Source organism: Epinephelus fuscoguttatus, linkage group LG11 (genome assembly GCF_011397635.1).
Source record: "Epinephelus fuscoguttatus linkage group LG11, E.fuscoguttatus.final_Chr_v1".
In the NCBI taxonomy this organism is placed as follows: Eukaryota; Metazoa; Chordata; class Actinopteri; order Perciformes; family Serranidae; genus Epinephelus; species Epinephelus fuscoguttatus.
The window spans coordinates 10,363,982-10,384,379 of NC_064762.1; the positions used below are offsets into that span (position 1 = coordinate 10,363,982).

At 42.3% G+C, this 20,398-nt stretch overlaps 1 protein-coding gene across 3 annotated transcripts in view; it reads left to right on the forward strand.

Annotated features, from left to right (window-relative positions):
- LOC125896984 (NLR family CARD domain-containing protein 3-like) overlaps nt 1-20,194 on the forward strand; it is a 64,781-nt gene extending 44,587 nt beyond the window's left edge. The window contains exons 1-13 of one of the 3 annotated variants that reach the window (XM_049589991.1): nt 2,239-2,301; nt 2,902-3,064; nt 3,728-3,830; nt 3,915-4,028; nt 5,248-5,361; nt 5,477-5,602; nt 6,180-6,258; nt 8,742-8,946; nt 10,663-12,469; nt 12,564-12,737; nt 13,046-13,219; nt 13,327-13,373; nt 16,795-20,194. In XM_049589991.1, coding sequence (XP_049445948.1) covers nt 3,052-3,064; nt 3,728-3,830; nt 3,915-4,028; nt 5,248-5,361; nt 5,477-5,602; nt 6,180-6,258; nt 8,742-8,946; nt 10,663-12,469; nt 12,564-12,737; nt 13,046-13,219; nt 13,327-13,373; nt 16,795-17,342 — 3,504 coding nt within the window. In that variant the 5' untranslated portion in view covers nt 2,239-2,301; nt 2,902-3,051 and the 3' untranslated portion in view covers nt 17,343-20,194. Of the gene's footprint in view, nt 1-2,238; nt 2,302-2,901; nt 3,065-3,727; nt 3,831-3,914; nt 4,029-5,247; nt 5,362-5,476; nt 5,603-6,179; nt 6,259-8,741; nt 8,947-10,662; nt 12,470-12,563; nt 12,738-13,045; nt 13,220-13,326; nt 13,374-16,794 lie in introns of those variants that run through there. The other 2 variants (XM_049589992.1, XM_049589993.1) reach the window with 2 other exon arrangements.
- Nucleotides 20,195-20,398: the final 204 nt, after the last annotated feature.

Genomic DNA, 20,398 nt, shown 5'->3' on the forward strand with positions numbered 1-20,398 from the left:
AAGAGTCAAACTGTCTCATAAAGAGAGAAATATACATAATGTCCTCCATTATTATCGGGTGTGTTTAATTTAAAGGGTTCATAAATGATATGATATATATAGTAAGGCTGTCAATCAATGAAAATATTTAATTGCAATTAATCACACATTTTTCTATCCGTTCTAAATGTACCTTAAAGAGATATTTTTCAAGGTTTTAATACTCGTATCAACATGGGAGGGGACACATTTCATGTATTGCAACAATCCAAAACAATGAAATTACTGTCCAGAGTATTCTCCAGAATAACCTCAAAGGTACTGCATGTTCAAAACATGCTGAAAGCAGACCAGAGCAAAACCTATCAAGCAACAACAGCTGGACATATTGACCTGAATGTGACATCACTTACTGACAGTAACACAATGTGTCCGACTTTACACCTGTTAAGGTTCACTGAACATCTCCTGCTTTTTTAAGCAGCTCGACGATTTCCGGTGGTGAAAATACAAATAACTCTGGTCTTGTCGAGAGAATCATCTAGCCAGAAGCTAAACTTGGTGTTCAAAAGACGCCTTTCTGTATCCATTTCTGTTCACAGAGATTTGTTTCTGCTCACTATTCATAATGTTACTGCTGCATTGCTTCCTGACTTCCCAAACTACGGGGTGGGCCAGGGGTCATAATTATATATATATATATATAGAGAGAGAGAGAGAGAGATAGATAGATAGATAGATAGATAGATAGATATATATATAGAGAGAGAGAGAGATAGATATATAGATAGATGTATAGATATATGTGTATGCATATAATGTAAAATATTGATAATATTGATTTAATTTTTTTCCTGCTCTAACATCATAACAAAGTCAAAGGCATGTGATAATGTGACGCAGAAATATATATTCTGAAGCTTTTCATCATTTCAGTACTGTAAAATATTTCCAGGTACTGTATCTCAAACACAAAAACACATGTAATGTCTTTGTTACGCACCTTTGCTTGTCGGGCTGCTCCGTCAGAGTAGCCCTGTACAGGTGTATGCTGATCACCAACATCTTCTGAGATGCCACAGACTGTGTGCCCACTGAGACGGTTTGTGGAGGGTCCGTGTGTCATCCTGCATCCTAGAATCTGGCTGTAGTGGAGAGGTGTTGGGCCCCAGAGCCCTGCTGTGATGTACTCTAAAAGACAAAGGAAAATGAAGTATCTGAAACTGATATCGCACCAAATGAAAACAGCCAACATCTAAACACTAAACAGTGTTGTCCCCTCCCTGTGAAATCAGCAGACCATACATATTCAAACATATGTAGAGATAGACACACACACAAATACCTCCTCAGCTGTGTAACTCAGACTAACTACAATGTTTAGTAGTGAATGGCCTCCATGTAACAGAGCTCCAAGTGAAAAAAACTCGTACATTTTCCATAAAACATTTGATAAAAGCTGATTCACAATCCAACTCATACAGCCGCACATTTTGACAGATAAATGCAGCTCTTACTTCCACCCCAGATCTGATTGTCGCCTGTCGGCTAATCGTTCGAGCTAGCGGCAGTAGCTACTTAGCTCAGGAATCACAAATAGAAATGTTTCAACTTTTGTCAATATAGACACGCTGCACATCTTAGCTCTGTTAGATTCTCCACAATTCAGTCATTAAATTCATCTTACTGACATCACCTGGCTAGCAGTTTAACTCACTGTACACTGAGTAGCAAAAGCATTTTAAACAATCCAGGGTGAACCTGCTTCTCGCCCAATGTCAGCCAGGAAAGGCTCCACCCCCCACGACCTCCAACAAGACAACCGGTTACTGAACATGAATGAATGTAAATAAATACAAACAAACCTCACATTTTGTCTCATCACTGAGACTTTTCCAAATTGCTTCTCTTCTATGACGACTTTCTGAGCTGAGCTGAACTTGAACACATTAAATTGTTAGTCAGCGCCATCAAGTGGACAGTTTGTGGAACTACACCATCTGATCAGTGAAGTCTCTGACACTGATTGGGTGTAGGTGTTATGGAGGAAAGGTACAACACTGTCTCAAGGTCAACCCTCATCAGGTATAATAACAAGAAGGTCACAGGTAGGTAAGGGGGAGGAGTAAGGACATAAAGCCTCTGGTACACTAAACTGACACTGGTTAGACTGGTTTTAAGGTCACTCTGTTTTTTTCAGTCATGGACTATGAAGTTCTGAAGGTATGATGGCATCCTCAGATCAGATGCACACAGACACCAGGACAGATGAGGAAGAAATGAGCAGTGTCTTCTCTCCCAGTGTTTCCTCCACACATGAAGGTACAAAGTTTTTTTGTTTGTTTGTTTTGCAATGATAAAAGTTCATTTCAAAGACGACAATTTCACTTGAAACACCAGTTTGCTCGGAATACATTAAAGCAGACGTGTACTTCAGTGTAATTCTCTACAGAAAGATTTAAAGGGTTGTATGAATATTTTTCAGTTCAAGAAACTGCACAATAACAAATAAGTAGACTGAGTGTTAGCTGTTCAGTAATATAACTGACAGTTCCTTTTCAGTCGTGGAATATGTGTTAGTGTTGTTTTGATTGTGAATCTGATTGTTGTGCATTAACATGAATGGAATAAATAAATAATGAAATGAAATGAAATGAAACAAGTGTCTGTGACGTGGACACATCAAGGTCAGGCTCAAATTCCAGGTACAAAATAACAGTTAAACCTTCAGCAGTGAGATTTCTATGTGATCCAAGTTGCTGCTCCTCCATTACATCTTAGTGCTGAGCTGATCGTCAGGTCATTAGTTGGTCAGTCAGCGCCAACTGGTGGACATAGCGTAAAACTACATCGTCTGATCTGTGAACTGTCTTGGTTTGTCATACCGGTTAGACTGCTTTTGACGTCACTGATGTTTTCCAGTCATGGACTGTGAAGGTATGAAGGTGTGGCGACGTCTTCATATCAGACGCACACAGACACCAGGATAGATGCGGAAGAAATGAGCAGCGTCTTCTCTCCCAGTGTTTCCTCCACACATGAAGGTGGAAAGTGTCTGTAAGTCGACCTGAGATGAGTTCAGCAGGTGAGAATCCTACCAGAGGAATCTGATCATGTTTGACTGCACATTGTGTCACTGTTTACCTGCACAGGAGGAAGGGTTCTGGATGCTGATTGGCTGGATCTAAATATCTGTTTGAAATATTCTGTAGGATTTATCTCTGAGTTAAAGAACAATGACTTTAGAGAGATTCAATGTTGTTGGTGTTTCTCAGGTACAGCCAGCAGCAGTTTGTAATCTGAGCTCACATTAGTGGAAAATGGAGGTGGTATGTGAACTGGTTCGACGGTTTCGGATCAGCTCGTTTGGAGGGCTTTTATTTTTTGACTGTTAACTCTCTGAGGTGCATGGATGAAGTCAAAAATCATCATGTGTTTCTCCGTTCAACCTTTGTAATACTTTAAATATTTAAAGATATTTGTATTGAAGAGGCTTTGCACACCAGGATAATCAGCTTCTGTCATCAGGTGTGTTGGCACAGCAGAAAGAGCTGCCCGCACACTGGCTTTCACTTACACAGCAAGGGTTTTTTTTCGTTATCAAGCATTTATCCACCACATTTTGGGGTTTATTAGATCCTGTTTCAGCCCCTGAATCTTTGTGTCATGTCACTGAGATGAAGTGATGTGTGCTGTGCTGTGCAGCTTGTTGTACTGAGTGACGGCATGTTGTTGTGTCTGTGTGAAGGTGTGGACTCTGCTATGAATCTGGGTGAGGACAGAGAGAAGGGAGTCCCTCCCTCTAAAACCACTCTGTGTGGGGAACATGACAGCCAGACCAAAGCTCAGAGGTGAGACCAGGATCTCTAACTGTCCATGACTCAGATCACTCCACCGTCATTGTTCACACTCACAGCTCTGTGTGTGTTCAACAGATCAGACTCTCCTGAACCTGAACCTGAACCTGGACCCAGCTGTGTGTCTTTCAAGAGTGACCTGTCTATGGAACGACCACTTACGTTCAAAGATGGACGCCCCTCTAATCAACAGTAAGTTGATTTTAAAATATTCTATATTTTATATATTCCGAAAATATTATCAGTGTCCTTTTTATTCTATGACAAAGACAAGACATTGACGTCCTAAAAATTGATTTTTGATAATAAAAACTTATGTTTCAATTCTGTTGACGAGACAGGACTAAAATGTTCGTGGCCAACTGTCGGACATTGAAAAAGAGATGAGAGGAAAAGTGATCATTTGTCTTATGCTATATATAACATATTGGAAACATGTTTTAAAACATGGTAAATAGTCTGCACCAGGATGTTTCCGTCGGCGCAAGTTGTGAGCTGTAATTCAGCATTCAGCTGAATGGATTTGTGGAGTTTGTTACTTGCAGCAGTGGCTGTTGGCAGTTAGATGTTATCAGTTCGCTCCGCCTGTCTGAACCACTGAACTCATTGTCTTGTCGTCTCAAATTATTTGTGATTTCAAAGTTTTGAGACTTTCAAATGAAGATCGGTACTTGTGTGCTGGTAAACCTGTCAGAAACTCTGCAAGTTTGTAAATGTTCAGAAATGATATGTAGTTGTAGAATAAAATTATGTCTGAATTAAATTTCAACATTTAATAGAACCTGTCACCATGATTCCAGTTTCTGATGCCAGGAAGTTTTTACCAGGAGCTGAATTATCCACAGAGGTCTCTTCCTCTCTAAAACAAACAGAATAAAGACGTTTCACGTTACAAGTTAGTGTAATTCCTGCGCTGCTTGTTGTAGAGGGGCTGCTAACGACATTGGTAGATGCAAAAACCTGAAAACTTGAATGGTTCTATCTAGAGTCAGTGTTTGGTTTGTCCGTTCTGGGCTACTGTAGAAACATGATGGTGCAGCATGGTGATCTCTGTAGACGAGGACCTGCTCCCTATGTAGATATAAACGTCTCAATCTGAGGTTACGAAAACACAGTGATTCTTATTTTCAGCTGATTATACACTAAAGAAGACAGGCTGATTAGATTATATTCCCATCTGCTAATATATCCCTCTAAACCCTACACACTGAAGAGAAAAACCCTTTTGGCTAAAGCGTGATGACTTTTCGTCAACTAAAACTGTGAAGAATAAAAACGACTAAAATGTGATTATTGAGCATTTTCTTCTAAAGACTGTTCTTAAATCCACAATAGCTGCCAATATTAACACTGTTCTGTCAGCAGAGCGTCAGTGTAGCTGTGAATTTATCAGTGTTTGTGTTTCTGTCAGGGTCCAACATGAGAGACCAGACTCTCCTGAACCCAGCTGTGTGTCCCTCAAGAGTGACTGGTCTATGGATCGACCTTTAGGGTTTAAAAATGAAACGCATTATGATAGTCCAAGGTAAGAGTTTAGACTGGAAGTCATTTTTCGTTGTTCGTTATCTAAACTTTTCAACATAATTTTCAGCAAAACGTCAGTGTAGCTGTGAATTAATCAGTGTTTGTGTTTCTGTCAGGATCCAACAGCAGACACCAGACTCTCCTGGACTTGGACCTGGACCCAGCTGTGTGTCCTTCAAGAGTGACTGGTCTATGGATCGACCTTTAGGGTTTAAAGATGAAACGCATTATGATATTCCAAGGTCGGAGTTTAAAGTTATTTTTGTTGTTCATTATTTAAACTTTTCAATAAAATTTTCATTAGTGTTTGTGTTTCTATCAGGATCAAACAGTCTATCAGTCTATGACACACCCAGCTCTGTATCCATGGAAACTGACAACTTAACAAATTTTTACCAGTACTTTACCCAGAAAGAATTGAAATGAGCATGTTCATGACCTGCACGTTTTTAAAGTGTAAGTCCTGTGTTTCTACCAGGATCCACAAGAACACAGCACATGTAACACTGAGTGTCGTGGTTGTAATCAGTTACAGTTGCTGAAAAAAAAAAAGTTATTACAGTCACTAATCAAAATGTTGGTAATTACTAAGGGATTACACCCACATATTCTTTCATTTAAAAAATTATATGTAGAATAAAATCTGTATTCTGTTGGCTGTGCATCGTTTCCCCTCACAGGAATGTGTTTCCTTTGTCAGTATTTTTACGCTATATTAAGTGTTACTTACTGCATTTTAACTAGTAATCTGTAACCTATTGTATTTTAAAGGCACCCTTCCCAACACTGTGTCTTAAAATCATCATATTTGCTCCACAGAGTTCAGCAGCAGAGATCAGAGGTTCGAATTGGTCAGTCTGCCCAGCAGCGTCAAACACACCTGGACTCTGTCTTGATGGTGCGTAAATGTACAAACACAACACCATTTCCTACAAACTACATTTATATGTTACTAAACTGTTTTCATTATAACGCTGCGCTGGCAAACATAATCTCTGCCTGGATTATTTTCACAGACAACATTTTTATCAATGAATGAGGTGTTATATTCATGTACTGCCCAGCAGTCAGAGGTCAGAGGTCGGAGATTGTAAAATTGAGGTCTTCCTCGACTTCCTCGTTTGCCTGTAACAGCCTGTAGACTATTTTGCTGTAAAGGACTTTGGACACTTTATGCAAGAAAATCCAAAGGATATGATGTGTGCATGTTTTCCTGAGTGCCTCGTCTCTCTTCAGCTCTGCAGTGGCACTAACAGTGCGCAACACCTGCTAACTATTAATGTCAACAAACAACCGGCACTCACCACAACACATGCTGTGTTTCTGTGATTAACATTTTACATCAACGGCCTGAAAACGTACCTTTACTTAGTGACCTGTAACAACTCAATTTCAGCCAGCGCAAGACTGAGCGCCTGCGGTATGACCCCCTTACCCCCCACCGGATCAGCAAAGTATCTGTTGCTGCCATTACACAGGTTAGACCCAGCACTGGCTGAATTCAAGTTGCTGCAGTGGCTAAAGTGCATCTCTAGAACTGCTCTTTACAAAGTAGTCTCCAAGCAGCGGGAACTGAGGCAGAGGGGCCATGGGTTGCGCTAATCGAGCCCAGTCTCCCATCCAGTGGTGGATGGGTCCAACAAACATCGACCTCCACCCAAAGGAGCAGTGTTTGCAGTCTATAAGATTCTAAAGAAAAACCCTGTTCTTTTAACTGAACCCAACCACATGCATTAGGTGTTGAGGGGGAAAAAATTGCATTGTTGTGCCAAGGTAGTGCTTTTGAAAGAGACTGTATGTAAACGTTAAATTTCATTTGAAAACAGAAGTGTGTCATGAGAGTCGTGAGACTTGACATGGCACCCAGATTGACAACAGCCAACGCACCCAGAGTACCTTGCACGTTGTATGTGGATGTGGAAAGTCTATGACCAAAACGTCAATATGTGACGAGGTCAGAATGAGAGGGTGTTGCCTAGTCTTGTCTCATTTGTGGTATGATAAATAGCAGTCCTAAACTTCAGAGCCCCCCACTGCTGGCAAAGAGGAAATACACTGAAATGTGAAATATATTGGGATATCATGGCTTTAGCTGGATTGTGTGAATGCTATGCTAAAAAATTGCTAGCTAGCTAGCAATGCAAAATCCTGTCTTGTGATTAACATGATCCAATCAATCCAGACTCCAGAGCTGATCTGGCTGGTGAATTAGCCAACTGTTTGCAAATTAGTCCATCAGCTAATGTTAGGAAGCAATGAACACCACATCAATACAGCATAGCTTAGATACAACTAGCTGGCTAACCGAAGTGTGCTTGCTCTCTAATATTGTAGCTAGCAAACATAACATCTTTTTAGCTACCTTGCTAAATTACATCGCCAGCTCACATGATCCATGATACTAACTCAGGGATTATGACAAACTGTGTTCAGGGTTCCCATAGTCATGGAAAACCTGAAAGTTATTGAATTTAAAATCTCATTTTCCAGGCCTGGAAAAGTCATGGAATTAGTTAAAATCATTGACAGTTTTGGAAAGGTCCTGGAATTTTGTTGTATAATGAAATTGTTACTTTATTTTACCATGGTTTTCTTTCCATGCTATAAAACATAACAGTGAATCTATTTTCTGTAGGCTAGCTGCTGTCGTAGCTCTGAAATGAATCGACACGTGACAACATGTTGTTTACTGTCAAATACATTTTCTCGCTGCGTTCTGTCTCTCCCTCCATGTATTCCAGCTAGCTGGAATTGTTAAGATAGGATTTGTGTCTGGTACATTTGAATAACGCCGGGCAAGTGGGGCACGAAAAATGGCTTAAAGTATACAATACAGTTCTGCTGGTGTTATATGTTGTGAGTAGTAATGGAAATTAAACTATGGGTTTTTAAAGTCATGAACATGTACTGAAATTTTGTCAGAGTGCAGAGATTATTTTATTTTGAAAGCCTCTGACCGGATGTCGCAGTTATGCTGCTCTTGTGTCTCGTGCTGCTGTTGGGATGATGAAGATGTCTCACGTCAGTTTTGAAACTTTCACTGCATGTATTAAAATCTGAATCTACTTGACAAAAATGGTTCGTAAGTGTCTGTAAGTTTTTACTGATGTGTGCAGTATCAACATTTTTTTTACTGTATAAACTACAACAATGAACAGAATTTTCAGGTTTTGTTAATAGAAAATGTAACACGTGACAGCATTATCTTTCCTTCAAAAATATATTTGCTGTTGCAAATGAAGTGAATGTAAATGTATTTTCTAGGAGACAAGGCAAACTGAAAACTGAAATACTAGTCTGTACAGAGCAGCAGGCTTTCTGTCTCACAGAAGATCTGATGATAAGTTTTATCAGTTAAAGATCCATTTTAATTTGTTCCAGCTGCTGGAGGAGAACATTATCAGTTTTGTGAAGAACGAGCTGAAGAACATCCAGAAAGTTCTGAGTCCAGATTATCCAGAATGCTTAGAGAATCAGAGTGAGGATGAGGAGGTGTTGGACGGCAGCAGAGAGGCGTTTCTGAAGATCACACTGAACTTCCTGAGGAGGATGAAGCAGGAGGAGCTGGTCGACTGTCTGCAGAGCAGTAAGAGCACTTTAACAGATTTCACATGATGGAAAGAGAAAATGAGGCAACATGGTCCAGGTTTACATTTATGATATCTGCTGCTAATATGATGAACACAGTTTTATCAGATCTGTGAATTCTTCTTTCTGAGATGAAAACAGAAACTGTGAACAACTGATGTGCTTGAAGAGATGTCATGGAGGACAATGACGTTTACAGTTTACATTTATGAGATACACATTTAATTCATATGGCACCTTTCAGAACACAAAGTGCTTTACAATAAAACAGAGCGCATTTCAAACCATGAAGAGCAGGAAAGGAACTAAGAACCAAAAACTGGGAACATAATTAGACACACTGTAAGAAGAATCAAAATGTCATCAAACATAAGTGAAACCACCAAAAAGTAATTATAAAAAATGGGTTTTTAAAGTGTTTTAAAAGATAAGTCAGTTTGCTCCCTGATCTCCTCAGGCAGTTCATTCCTGAGAAAGTAGTCTCTGAGTGGGGGAGAGGGGAGGTGGAGGGACCACAGGCTGCACAAGCTAAGGTAATTCTTGTCCCATATGTGGTCTGACAAACAGTAATTCATCGAAGTCAGTGCCCCTCTGTGCTAATAAAACAAAATCCAATAGGAAACAATGACAAGAAATATATTGTGATATTGTGGTTTTAGCTGGATAATGTTAACTCTACATTAACAAATTGGGGTCCATGTCATTGGTCCGACAGCCCATTGGTCCGACATCCCATTAGTCCGACGGTCCGCGGTGCTGAATGGCTCCCAGCGGGCATATTTCTACCTTGATGGTGCGCCGCGGCTCACGGCTTATGTGTTTGTCACTTTCTTTTTCATTTTAACCCACACCATGATCTTTTCCTAACCCTTACCTAGTGGTTTTTGTGCCCAAACCTAACCAGACCTTAACCACAGGGCATCGTGATGATTTCGGAACAACGGGACTTCGGAACAATGGGTTTAATATGGTCGGAACAATGGGATGTCAGACCAATGGGCCGTTGGACCAATGGGCAGTTCCCAACAAATTGCTAGCTAGCTAAAACAGCAAAATACTGTCTTGAGTAACGAACATCAGCTAATTCATCCAGACTCCAGGGCTCATCTGGCTGGTAAATTAGCTAGCTTGCTGTGAGCAAATTACTTTATCAACCAATGTTATGAAGCAACCAACAACAACTTGCTTGCTCACTAACTTGAGTGCAAGGAAAATACCATTTAAGTGGATATAATAGCTAGCTTGCCAAATTACTTCATCTGTTAACGTAATTTATGAAAAATGGTACTCATTTAGCTAACAATAAATGATGTGATGGTACAAAATGTTCTCTAATAGCCAAGAACACTGCAAGAGCAGCTGACTAGCTAACTGTAACCTTCGCTGAGGTTAGCTTTTTACCTCTAGCTACAGGGCATTGATATGCCTTGGGTTGCTTCCTATCATTAGTTGATAAAGTAATGTGTAAACAACAAGCTCCTTAGTGTTATGGAGCCAATGGCCCAAATGAAATAAAGTAACTTTGCACATAGTAACGTTATGCTCAATAAGTTTGCCATAAAATGTGTAATCTGGACTGTGGAACAACAAAAAAGGGACATTGGGCAATAACAGATCAGATACATAACTTGGAGCAGGGCCTATCAGGGCTTTGTAAGTAATTTGTAAGACTGACTGAAACATACACTAATTAATTACTTCTTTGTTCGTTCAGGGACTGTTGCTGCAGTGTGCCGACGCAAACTCAAATCAAACCTGCACAAGAAGTTCCAGTGTGTGTTTGAGGGGATCGCTAAAGCAGGAAACCCAACCCTTCTGAATCAGATCTACACAGAGCTCTACATCACAGAGGGAGGGACTGCAGAGGTCAATGATGAACATGAGGTCAGACAGATTGAAACAGCCTCCAGGAAATCAGACAGACCAGAAACAACCATCAGACAAGAAGACATCTTTAAAGCCTCACCTGGAAGAGACAAACCAATCAGAACAGTGATGACAAAGGGAGTGGCTGGCATTGGGAAAACAGTCTTAACACAGAAGTTCACTCTGGACTGGGCTGAAGACAAAGCCAACCAGGACATACAGTTCACATTTCCATTCACTTTCAGAGAGCTGAATGTGCTGAAAGAGAAAAAGTACAGTTTGGTGGAACTTGTTCATCACTTCTTTACTGAAACCAAAGAAGCAGGAATCTGCCGGTTTGAAGAGTTCCAGGTTGTGTTCATCTTTGACGGTCTGGATGAGTGTCGACTTCCTCTGGACTTCCACAACAATGAGATCCTGACTGATGTTACAGAGTCCACTTCAATGGATGTGCTGCTGACAAACCTCATCAGGGGGAAACTGCTTCCCTCTGCTCGCCTCTGGATAACCACACGACCTGCAGCAGCCAATCAGATCCCTCCTGAGTGTGTTGACATGGTTACAGAGATCAGAGGGTTCTATGATCCACAGAAGGAGGAGTACTTCAGGAAGAGATTCAGAGATGAGGAACAGGCCAACAGAATCATCTCCCACATCAAAACATCACGAAGCCTCCACATCATGTGCCACATCCCAGTCTTCTGCTGGATCACTGCTACAGTTCTGGAGGATGTGATGAAGACCAGAGAGGAAGGAGAGCTTCCCAAGACCCTGACTGAGATGTACATCCACTTCCTGGTGGTTCAGATCAAAGTGCAGTACATCAAGTATGATGGAGGAGCTGAGACAGATCCACACTGGAGTCCTGAGAGCAGGAAGATGATTAAATCTCTGGGAAAACTGGCTTTTGATCAGCTGCAAAAAGGCAACCTGATCTTCTATGAATCAGACCTTACAGAGTGTGGCATCGATATCAGAGCAGCCTCAGTGTACTCAGGAGTGTTCACACAGATCTTTAAGGAGGAGAGAGGACTGTACCAGGACAAGGTGTTCTGCTTCGTCCATCTGAGTGTTCAGGAGTTTCTGGCTGCTCTTCATGTTCATCTGACCTTCATCAATTCTGGAGTCAACCTGATGGCAGAAGAACAAACAGGCACTTCCCGGCTGTCTAAAGTCTTCAGAGACAAACCTAAACTATCGCATCTCTGCCAGAAGGCTGTGGACAAGGCCTTACAGAGTCCAAATGGACACCTGGACCTGTTCCTCCGCTTCCTCCTGGGTCTGTCACTGCAGACTAATCAGAAACACCTACAAGGTCTACTGACACAGAAAGGAAGTAGTTCCCAGACAGACCAGAAAACAGTCCAGCACATAAAGAAGAAGATCAGTGAGAATCTCTCTCCAGAGAGAAGCATCAATCTGTTCCACTGTCTGAATGAACTGAATGATCGTTCTCTGGTGAAACAGATCCAACAGTACCTGAGTTCAGGACGTCTCTCCACAGATAAATTGTCTCCATCTCAGTGGTCAGCTCTGGTCTTCATCTTACTGTCATCAGAAAAAGATCTGGACGTGTTTGACCTGAAGAAATACTCTGCTTCAGAGGAGGCTCTTCTGAGGCTGCTGCCAGTGGTCAAAGCCTCCAACAAAGCTCTGTAAGTGGATCTTTGGTCATATTAAGTGTCATCTTTAGGCTTTTAATAGATCCAAAATATGAACATTTCATTCTGTTCACTGGCTCTTCCTCAGGCTGAGTGGCTGTAACCTGTCAGAGAGAAGCTGTGAAGCTCTGTCCTCAGTTCTCAGCTCCCACTCCTCCAGTCTGAGAGACCTGGACCTGAGTAACAACGATCTACGGGATTCAGGAGTGAAGCTGCTCTCCATTGGACTGCAGAGTCCACACTGTGAACTGGAATCTCTCAGGTCAGAGTTTGTTGTCAGTTGCTAATTTAAATAGTTTTACACTCAGGTTAACGTTGAAGAAGAGACTTGACATCTGGAAGATTATTTTTCTTTTATTACTTTCTGAAACATGGTTCAAAAATGGAATCAAAAATAGTGCACTTGTAACTCTGAATCATCTTTCTTAGTTGAAATAAATGCATCAGACTTTTGCATGGCTTTCCTGTTCTAGTTTTGTATCTTTGTCTGTGGGTTAGTACCTCACTACAATAGGCATGTGCTCCCCACACTTTCTATTGAAAATTTTCTCAACAATTTCCTTTTTTCAGACTGTCAGGATGTCTGGTCACAGTCGTAGGCTGTGCCGCTCTGGCCTCAGCTCTGAGCTCCAACCCCTCCCATCTGAGAGAGCTGGACCTGAGCTACAATCATCCAGGAGAGTCAGGAGCTCAGCTGCTCTCTGCTGGATTGAAGAATCCACACTGGAGACTGGACACTCTCAGGTATGACAAGACAATAAGAGTTCAACCACTGTTGGAGAACGTCAATAAATGTGTCTGTTTCAATAATCCAAGAGAATTCACTGGTCTGACTGTATTTCCTCCTACAGGATGGACTATGGTGGAGAACAGAGACTGACACCTGGTTTGAGAAAGTGTAAGTATGGATTCAGTTGATGAAGTTTTGAAGTTGTAGTTGAAGTTTTATTCAGTTTTCAGTTTTGAGATCAACACACCTTTAAAAGTCAATAATTGTGGATTTTTTGTTTGTTGAAAATTGATGGTTCAACAAATGTGCCATGTTTACAATAGCCCTGGGGCATCTGTGTCACAGAAGGTAAAGCCATAACATCATCTACTAATTGGAAGATCAGTGGTTCAGTCCTCAGCTCCTAAAGCCACCCTATGGGTCCACCACCTACAGGGATAGGCATCAGGAGTGGGTGCATTGTGTGCCCGGTGGCAGGCAGGGGCGGGGACCCAGGTGTGTTGACCCTTGGCATTGCAGATTGGCTCTAGAGATGTGGAATGCCATCTCTCTGGCAGGGAAGGATCCAGAGCCAGTGCGGGAGGTGGAGCAGTACCAGCTAGATATACTTGAGCTAACCTCTATGCACAGCACTGGTTCTGGAACCAAACCCCAGAAGGGGGGCTGGATTCGTGCCTTTTTTAGAGTTACCCAGGGTGAGAGGTGCTGGGCAGGTTAGGGGATACTCATTAGCCCCTGGTTAAGCACCACTGTGTTGGAGTACCTGGCCTACTTTGAGTCTGTGGGGATAAAGTTCTACGGTATAGTTCTTCTGGGGGTCTTTAATGCTCACATGGGCAACAATGGAGAAGCCTGGAGGGGGGTGATTGGGAGGTACAGTTTGCCTGAGCCTGAGTGGTGTTATGTGACTTCTGTGCCAGTCATGGATTGGCCATTACAACCACAATGTTCAAGCAAAGGGTGCTTTATAAGTGAACCCAGTACCAGGACACCCTCAGCCAAAGTTCTATGATCAACTTTATGGTTGTATCATCAGGTCTGTGGTTGTATGTCACAGGTGAAGAGGTGAAGAGAGGAGCAGAGCTGACCACCACCTAGTGGTGCGTTGGATCAGATGTTGGGGGAAGCTGTTAGACAGACCTGGTAAACCCAAACACGTATTGAGGGTGAACAGGGAACATCTGGTTGATGCTCCTGTCGTCGGGGTCTTCAATGGCAAACTCCGGAGGTGGCTGCTAAAAGCTGTAAATGGAACGTTGTCCACAGAACCTAATAACCCACTGGTGGACACCAGTGGTAAAGGAAGCTGTCAGGATGAAAAAGGAGACCTTCTAGATTTGGTTGGCCCAGGGGTCCCCTGAAGCAGCAGACAGGTACTGGTTGTCCAGAGGGTTTGCAGCTGTGGAATTTACCAAAGCAAAAACCCGGGCGTGGGAGGTGTTGGAGGAGAGTATGGGGAGGGACTTTCAGTTGGCTTTAAGGAAATTCTGGCAAACCTTTGGATGCCTCAGCCATGGAAAGCAGGGCTTGTCTCAGACTGTGTTCAGCAGGGGAGGCAGGGAGGAAGAGGAGGCTCTGATCGATTGTAGATCCTTTGATTCAGGAGGAGCAGTGTGGATTCTGTCCTGGCCATGCAACAGTGGACCAGCTCTTTACCCTCGCAGGGCTGCTGGAGGGGTCATGGAAGCTTGCCTATCCAATCTACATGTGTTTTGTGGATTTAAAGAAAGCTTAGGACTCTGTCTCCTGGGGAGTCTTGTGGGGGGTACTGCGGCAATACAGGGTACTGGGGTCATTGCTATGAGCCATCCGGTCCTTGTACAACCAAAGTGAGAGCTGTGTCTGCATACTCAGCATAAAGTCAAACACATTTTACAGTGGGTGTTGGTCTCTGCCAGGGTTGCCTTTTGTCTACGCTTCTGTTTGTGATATTAATGGACAGAATTTTAAGGCAGCCAGGGAAAGGAAGGAGTCTGGTTTGGGGACCACAGAATTGCATCCTTGCTCTTTGCAGATGATGTGGTTCTGCTGGCTTTGTCACACTGTGACCTCCAGCATGCACTGAAGTGGTTTGCAGCCGAGTGTGAGGCGGTCGGGATGAGAGTCAACACCTCCAAATCTGAGGTCATGGTTCTCTGCTGGAGAACTGTGCATTGTTCCCTCTGGGTTGGGAGAGAGTTACAGCCCCAAGAGAAGGAGTTCAGGTATCCTGAGGTCTTGTTCACGAGTGAAGGTAGAATTGAGTGTGAGATCTAGCAGCGGTTTGGCATGGTGTTGGCAGTGATGCTTTTCATGTTGAGGTGATCAGGATCCTCCTGGTCCAGCTAGCTGGAGGCCCTGGGGCAGACCCAGAACACATTGGAGGGATTATATATCTCATCTGGCCTGGAAACGCCTCGAGACTTGACCCTAAATAAGTAAATGAAAATGTATGGATTGATGGGTTGGAGGAACCATATAGGCTTCTTCGGCTTGACATCATAGGAGAACCACTTTGAGTTCCTGGTAGAACCTTTTGTAAAGATATCACCTGAAAACTTTTCAGAGGGCTCTACCTATAACCCCACATAAAGGGTTATACCTCAAACAATCTGTTAAAGGTTCAACCCAAAACCCAATCTGAGAGGTTCTAAAGAGAACCCCTCTATGAAAACATGGTTTCACCCAGTACCCTTCCTTGGGGTTCTATTTAGAACCCTTCCACCTTCTAAGGGTGCTAAGAATCCACCATGGGGGTTCTACCAACAATCTTTTCATATAAGGGTTTTATGTTAAATCCACACAAGAGAGCTCTAAAAGTAGTAACGGACAATCTTGCCAATCGATCTCTCCCCCACTGATCATGGTTACATCATAAACTTTTCTTTAAAGCAAGGATGCATCAGAAGAAAATGGTTCTGGGTAGAACCTCAGCCCCTTCAGAAGAACCCTTATGAAACCTTTATTTCTAAGAGTGTTCTAATCTTTTTTTTTTTTAAAGATATGTTTTTGGGCATTTTGCCTTTAATGGATAGGACAGCCAAGTGTGAAAGGGGGAGAGAGAGAGAGGGGGATGACATGCAGCAAAGGGCCACAGACTGGACTTGAACCCGGGCTGCTGCAGCAACAGCCTTGTATATGGGGCGCCTGCTCTACCACTTAGCCACCGACGCCCCGCTAAGAGTTTAATCTAAAGCCCAATTCAGACCAAAGATTCACGATGAGACGAGTTGAAACAAACAACTCCGTTCTGCAATATTGTATTGCAATTGAAAAGCTGCTGGTTGACAGGAAGTGACCATGATGAGATGGTGTATCATCTCTAGTCAACAACTCTCTGTACTTCTGATCTGTAACGTTGACAGGAAGTGACCACCATGAGACGGTGTATCATCTCTAGTCAACAACTCTCTGTGCTTCTGATCTGTAACGTTGACAGGAAGTGACCACCATGAGACGGTGTATCATCTCTAGTCAACAACTCAACAACAGTTTTGTCTCTTTGCCACTCTTTGGTCTGAACTGGGCTTAACACTTAATTGAAGTTCTTGACATATAAATGAACATAAAGTTGATAACCTGCTGCTGTGTTGTGTCTCCTCTCCATCAGATTTCTGTGAACTCACACTGGACACAGACACAGTTGACAGAAACCTCAAACTGTCCGACAACAACAGGAAGGTGACGCTGGTGAAAGAGGAGCAGCTGTATCCTGATCATCCAGACAGATTCGACTACTGTCAGCTGCTGTGTAGAAATGCTCTGACTGGTCGCTGTTACTGGGAGGTGGAGTGGAAAGGGAAAGTTCATGTTGCAGTAACTTACAGAGAAACCAGAAGGAGTGCAGACAGTAGTGAAAGCTCAGTTGGAGGAAATAATCAGTCCTGGAGTCTGAAATGCGCCAAGGATTGTTACTCTGTTTGGCACAATAAGAGAAACGCATTCCCCCCTTCCCCTTCCTCCTCCTCCTCTGGTAGAGTAGCAGTGTATGTGGACTGTCCTGCCGGCACTCTGTCCTTCTACAGAGTCTGCTCTGGCTCACTGATCCACCTCCACACCTTCAACACTACCTTCACTGAGCCTCTTTATGCTGGGTTCAGGTTTGGGTTTAAGTCTGAGGCGTTGCTTGGTTCCTCAGTGACTCTGTGTTCACTGTAGGAAGAAGAATCTGTCCTGTGTATGAAAACACACGATACTGACTGAGGACAGCTGCTGAAATCACTGTCCATAGTGTGCATTGTCACACACAAACAACTTACACTGATAACATTGGTATATCTACAGAATCACTTAAGATCAATTTTTGTTGTACGCAAAAATGTTTCTTTGTAAAACTGGTTGGATAACATGGTTTTATCATCACAACTCAGCTGTTGTGATCTCAGTGTTGCCAGCAGTAGAACACACTAATAGTAAAATCCTAAAGGTGTGTTTAAACCTGAATATCATGAATAAAAATTCATGTCAATATGGCCACTGGGGTGTTTGTAGCCAAAGCTAATATTACAACTTAGAGAATGAGAGAGGTGTGGACGATTCCAGTCGCCGCTCTGTGACCTCAGCTAAATTTGCACTAATTTAGGCTCTGGAGTCCATTTTTCAAGTGTTGGTGGAGCTTTTTGTGGTTGGTGTTGGACAGTGGGCGTGTGTGGCTGCAAGTTACTAATCAGGATGAGGACATCAACTCACCAGGCTGTGAACTCTCTTCCTGCAGACTTCTAGCTCACTTTTTGGTTTTAAAACATAAACATCAGTAAACATTGAAAAAGGATGGAGAAGAATGAGCACCAGTGGAACTAGCATCCGGTGAGCCGTTGTACAGGTGTTACGAAATAAACTGGATGACCTCCATCAGTTTCCAACAGGATATCAGGAACTGTAACATTCTTTGATTCACTGAAACATGATTAATCCTAGACAGCACCATTCAACTAGGTGACTCTCTTTTTATCTGCCGATCTGACAGAACAGAGGACTCTGGGAGAAAAGAAATGGGAGGCATGGCTTTGCGGTGAATAAGGACTGGTGTGATGGTGAGAATGTGAGCTGCTGTCCTGTTCCTGCTGTGGGTCACTGCTGTACACCATTCAGAGGCAGCTGCAGAGCGGCGTTGCCCATGTTCAGAAGGAGCGACCATATGGCGGCCTTGGTGAGGTCAAGATGTGCGAACAGTTAAATCATTCCACAACCAGAAACCATGGATCACCAGAACCATCTAGAAATGTGCGATTATAAAGCAGCAGCCAAAAATCGAAGAAGACCAAAAAAAGGACTAAATTACAGTGGAGGTCAAAGGAGCTGATGGATTACATTTTGCTGCAGTTATATGTCGTATATTCCATGTGATAATAAATAACTGATTGATATGAAGTGCTAACTTGGTTCATGGTAAAGTACAACATATACCTGGAATCAAGTAACAAGTACTTATTTTTAAAACTTACCATGTAGTCATGACTTTGCTTTGCATCAAGCCCTCTCCTTCTTCGTTCTGTCTCTGTACAGGACTGACTTGTAGTCACAGAGCTCCGGATGCCCACAGATGGCCACAATGAGTTTGTCCTCCATTTCTGATTCCCTCTGACATTAGGAGAAGCTGCTCGTTCATTATGTCCGATCAGTGTATCACTTGAGATGCATTCTGATGCCTCATGTGAACAGTCTAAAGGTCCAGACACACCAAACCGACCTCAGAGAACTGGCGGTGATGAAGACCCCTGCTGCGTCGCCTGATGATGCCGTGTCTCGGGCAAAAAGTTACTCATGAACACACCACAAAGATGACAACTGACGGCCAACCAGCATGTCTGCTCTGCTTCCACTGAGAGGAAATAACTCTCCACAGCAGCAGAAGGCGGTTGTCTGTATTCATCACTCCAAAAGGGAAAAAGGAAGAGCGTTTTGATTCGAGTTAGCCAGTTAGCACATTAACAACACAATCAGACATGCAGGAAAGGGCCACGGGCCAGAACCAAATTTGTGGCCATTGCAGCAAGGACACAGCCCCCGTACATGGGGCGCCTGCTCCACCAGGTGAGCCATTGGGCACCCCAGTGTAACGCTACATTAACAGAGAATTGACCTCACAGATAACAACAAGCTTGCAATGTGTATGGTGATAAGAGCACCACACTTAACAGCAACATCTGTGGTGTTTGCTGGCAGATCTGCTCCCAAAAATGGGCTCTGAAAAAAGATGCTGGGTGTGGCGCTTTGTCTCTAGGGGGCTACATGCAGTCACATATGCTGTTTCCTTATTGGGAACAATTAAAACAAAGTCTCAATCATACATTATGAGTCTTCATGAGTTAACTCTGTGGTGTCTGAATTAAAGTGATGTTATCCAGCTCATATTACTCAGCACATTTTTCTAAAGAATGGACTAACTTTGATATTTGTACTATATATAACGGGTTCATCACTAAAATTCAGAGTTATTACATTCTGCAACACTATCACCATCTAGGATTTAATATTTGATCAGATTAATGGAAGTATTTAACCGTCTGTTTTACTGTCAGCAGCTCTGAATGTCACATAATGAAGAATCTGATTTAACACGAACGATGTTGTGAATTATAATTGTTGGTGAACTCTGAGCTTTCAGGATGTTTTGTTTGTATTTATATATGATTATAATCAGGATTAATGGATCATGCTGATGTATGGAAGTTTGTGTAAAACTCAGTACTGAATTCAGTAGAATCAGGAAGCACCCACCTGAGGTAAACAAACAAACAAAAGTTTCAGTCAAAGGAATTAATCATTATATCATTCTTTCCTGGAATGGACGGTAATGTCAGATAAGATTAATTATTTATTTCTCTTAGAGCAGTTGATTAGCCCCAGAGCCACATGTGGCTCTTTGGGTGACAAAAGAATCATACAAAATGAATAATGCTTTGTTGTTGTTGTTGTTTTTCATATTTTAATTTTTATTATTTATATTTGTTGTAGGCCAAAAGAAATTCTTACATTTGGGGTGAGAAATAAATATTTTGATAGTAAAGGTTGCTGACTGCTGCCCTGGTGTCTCACTGTTTGTTTAAAACTCTTTGTAATACAGTAACTTACGTAATCACATGTTGTACGTGTGTGTGTGTGTGTGTGTGTGTGTGTGTATAAGATTTTAAATATTATATATTTATTTTCTTTAGGCATGATTAACATGTGTATTCTGTAATTACACATGTAAGGAGCGTCTAAATTGTTCA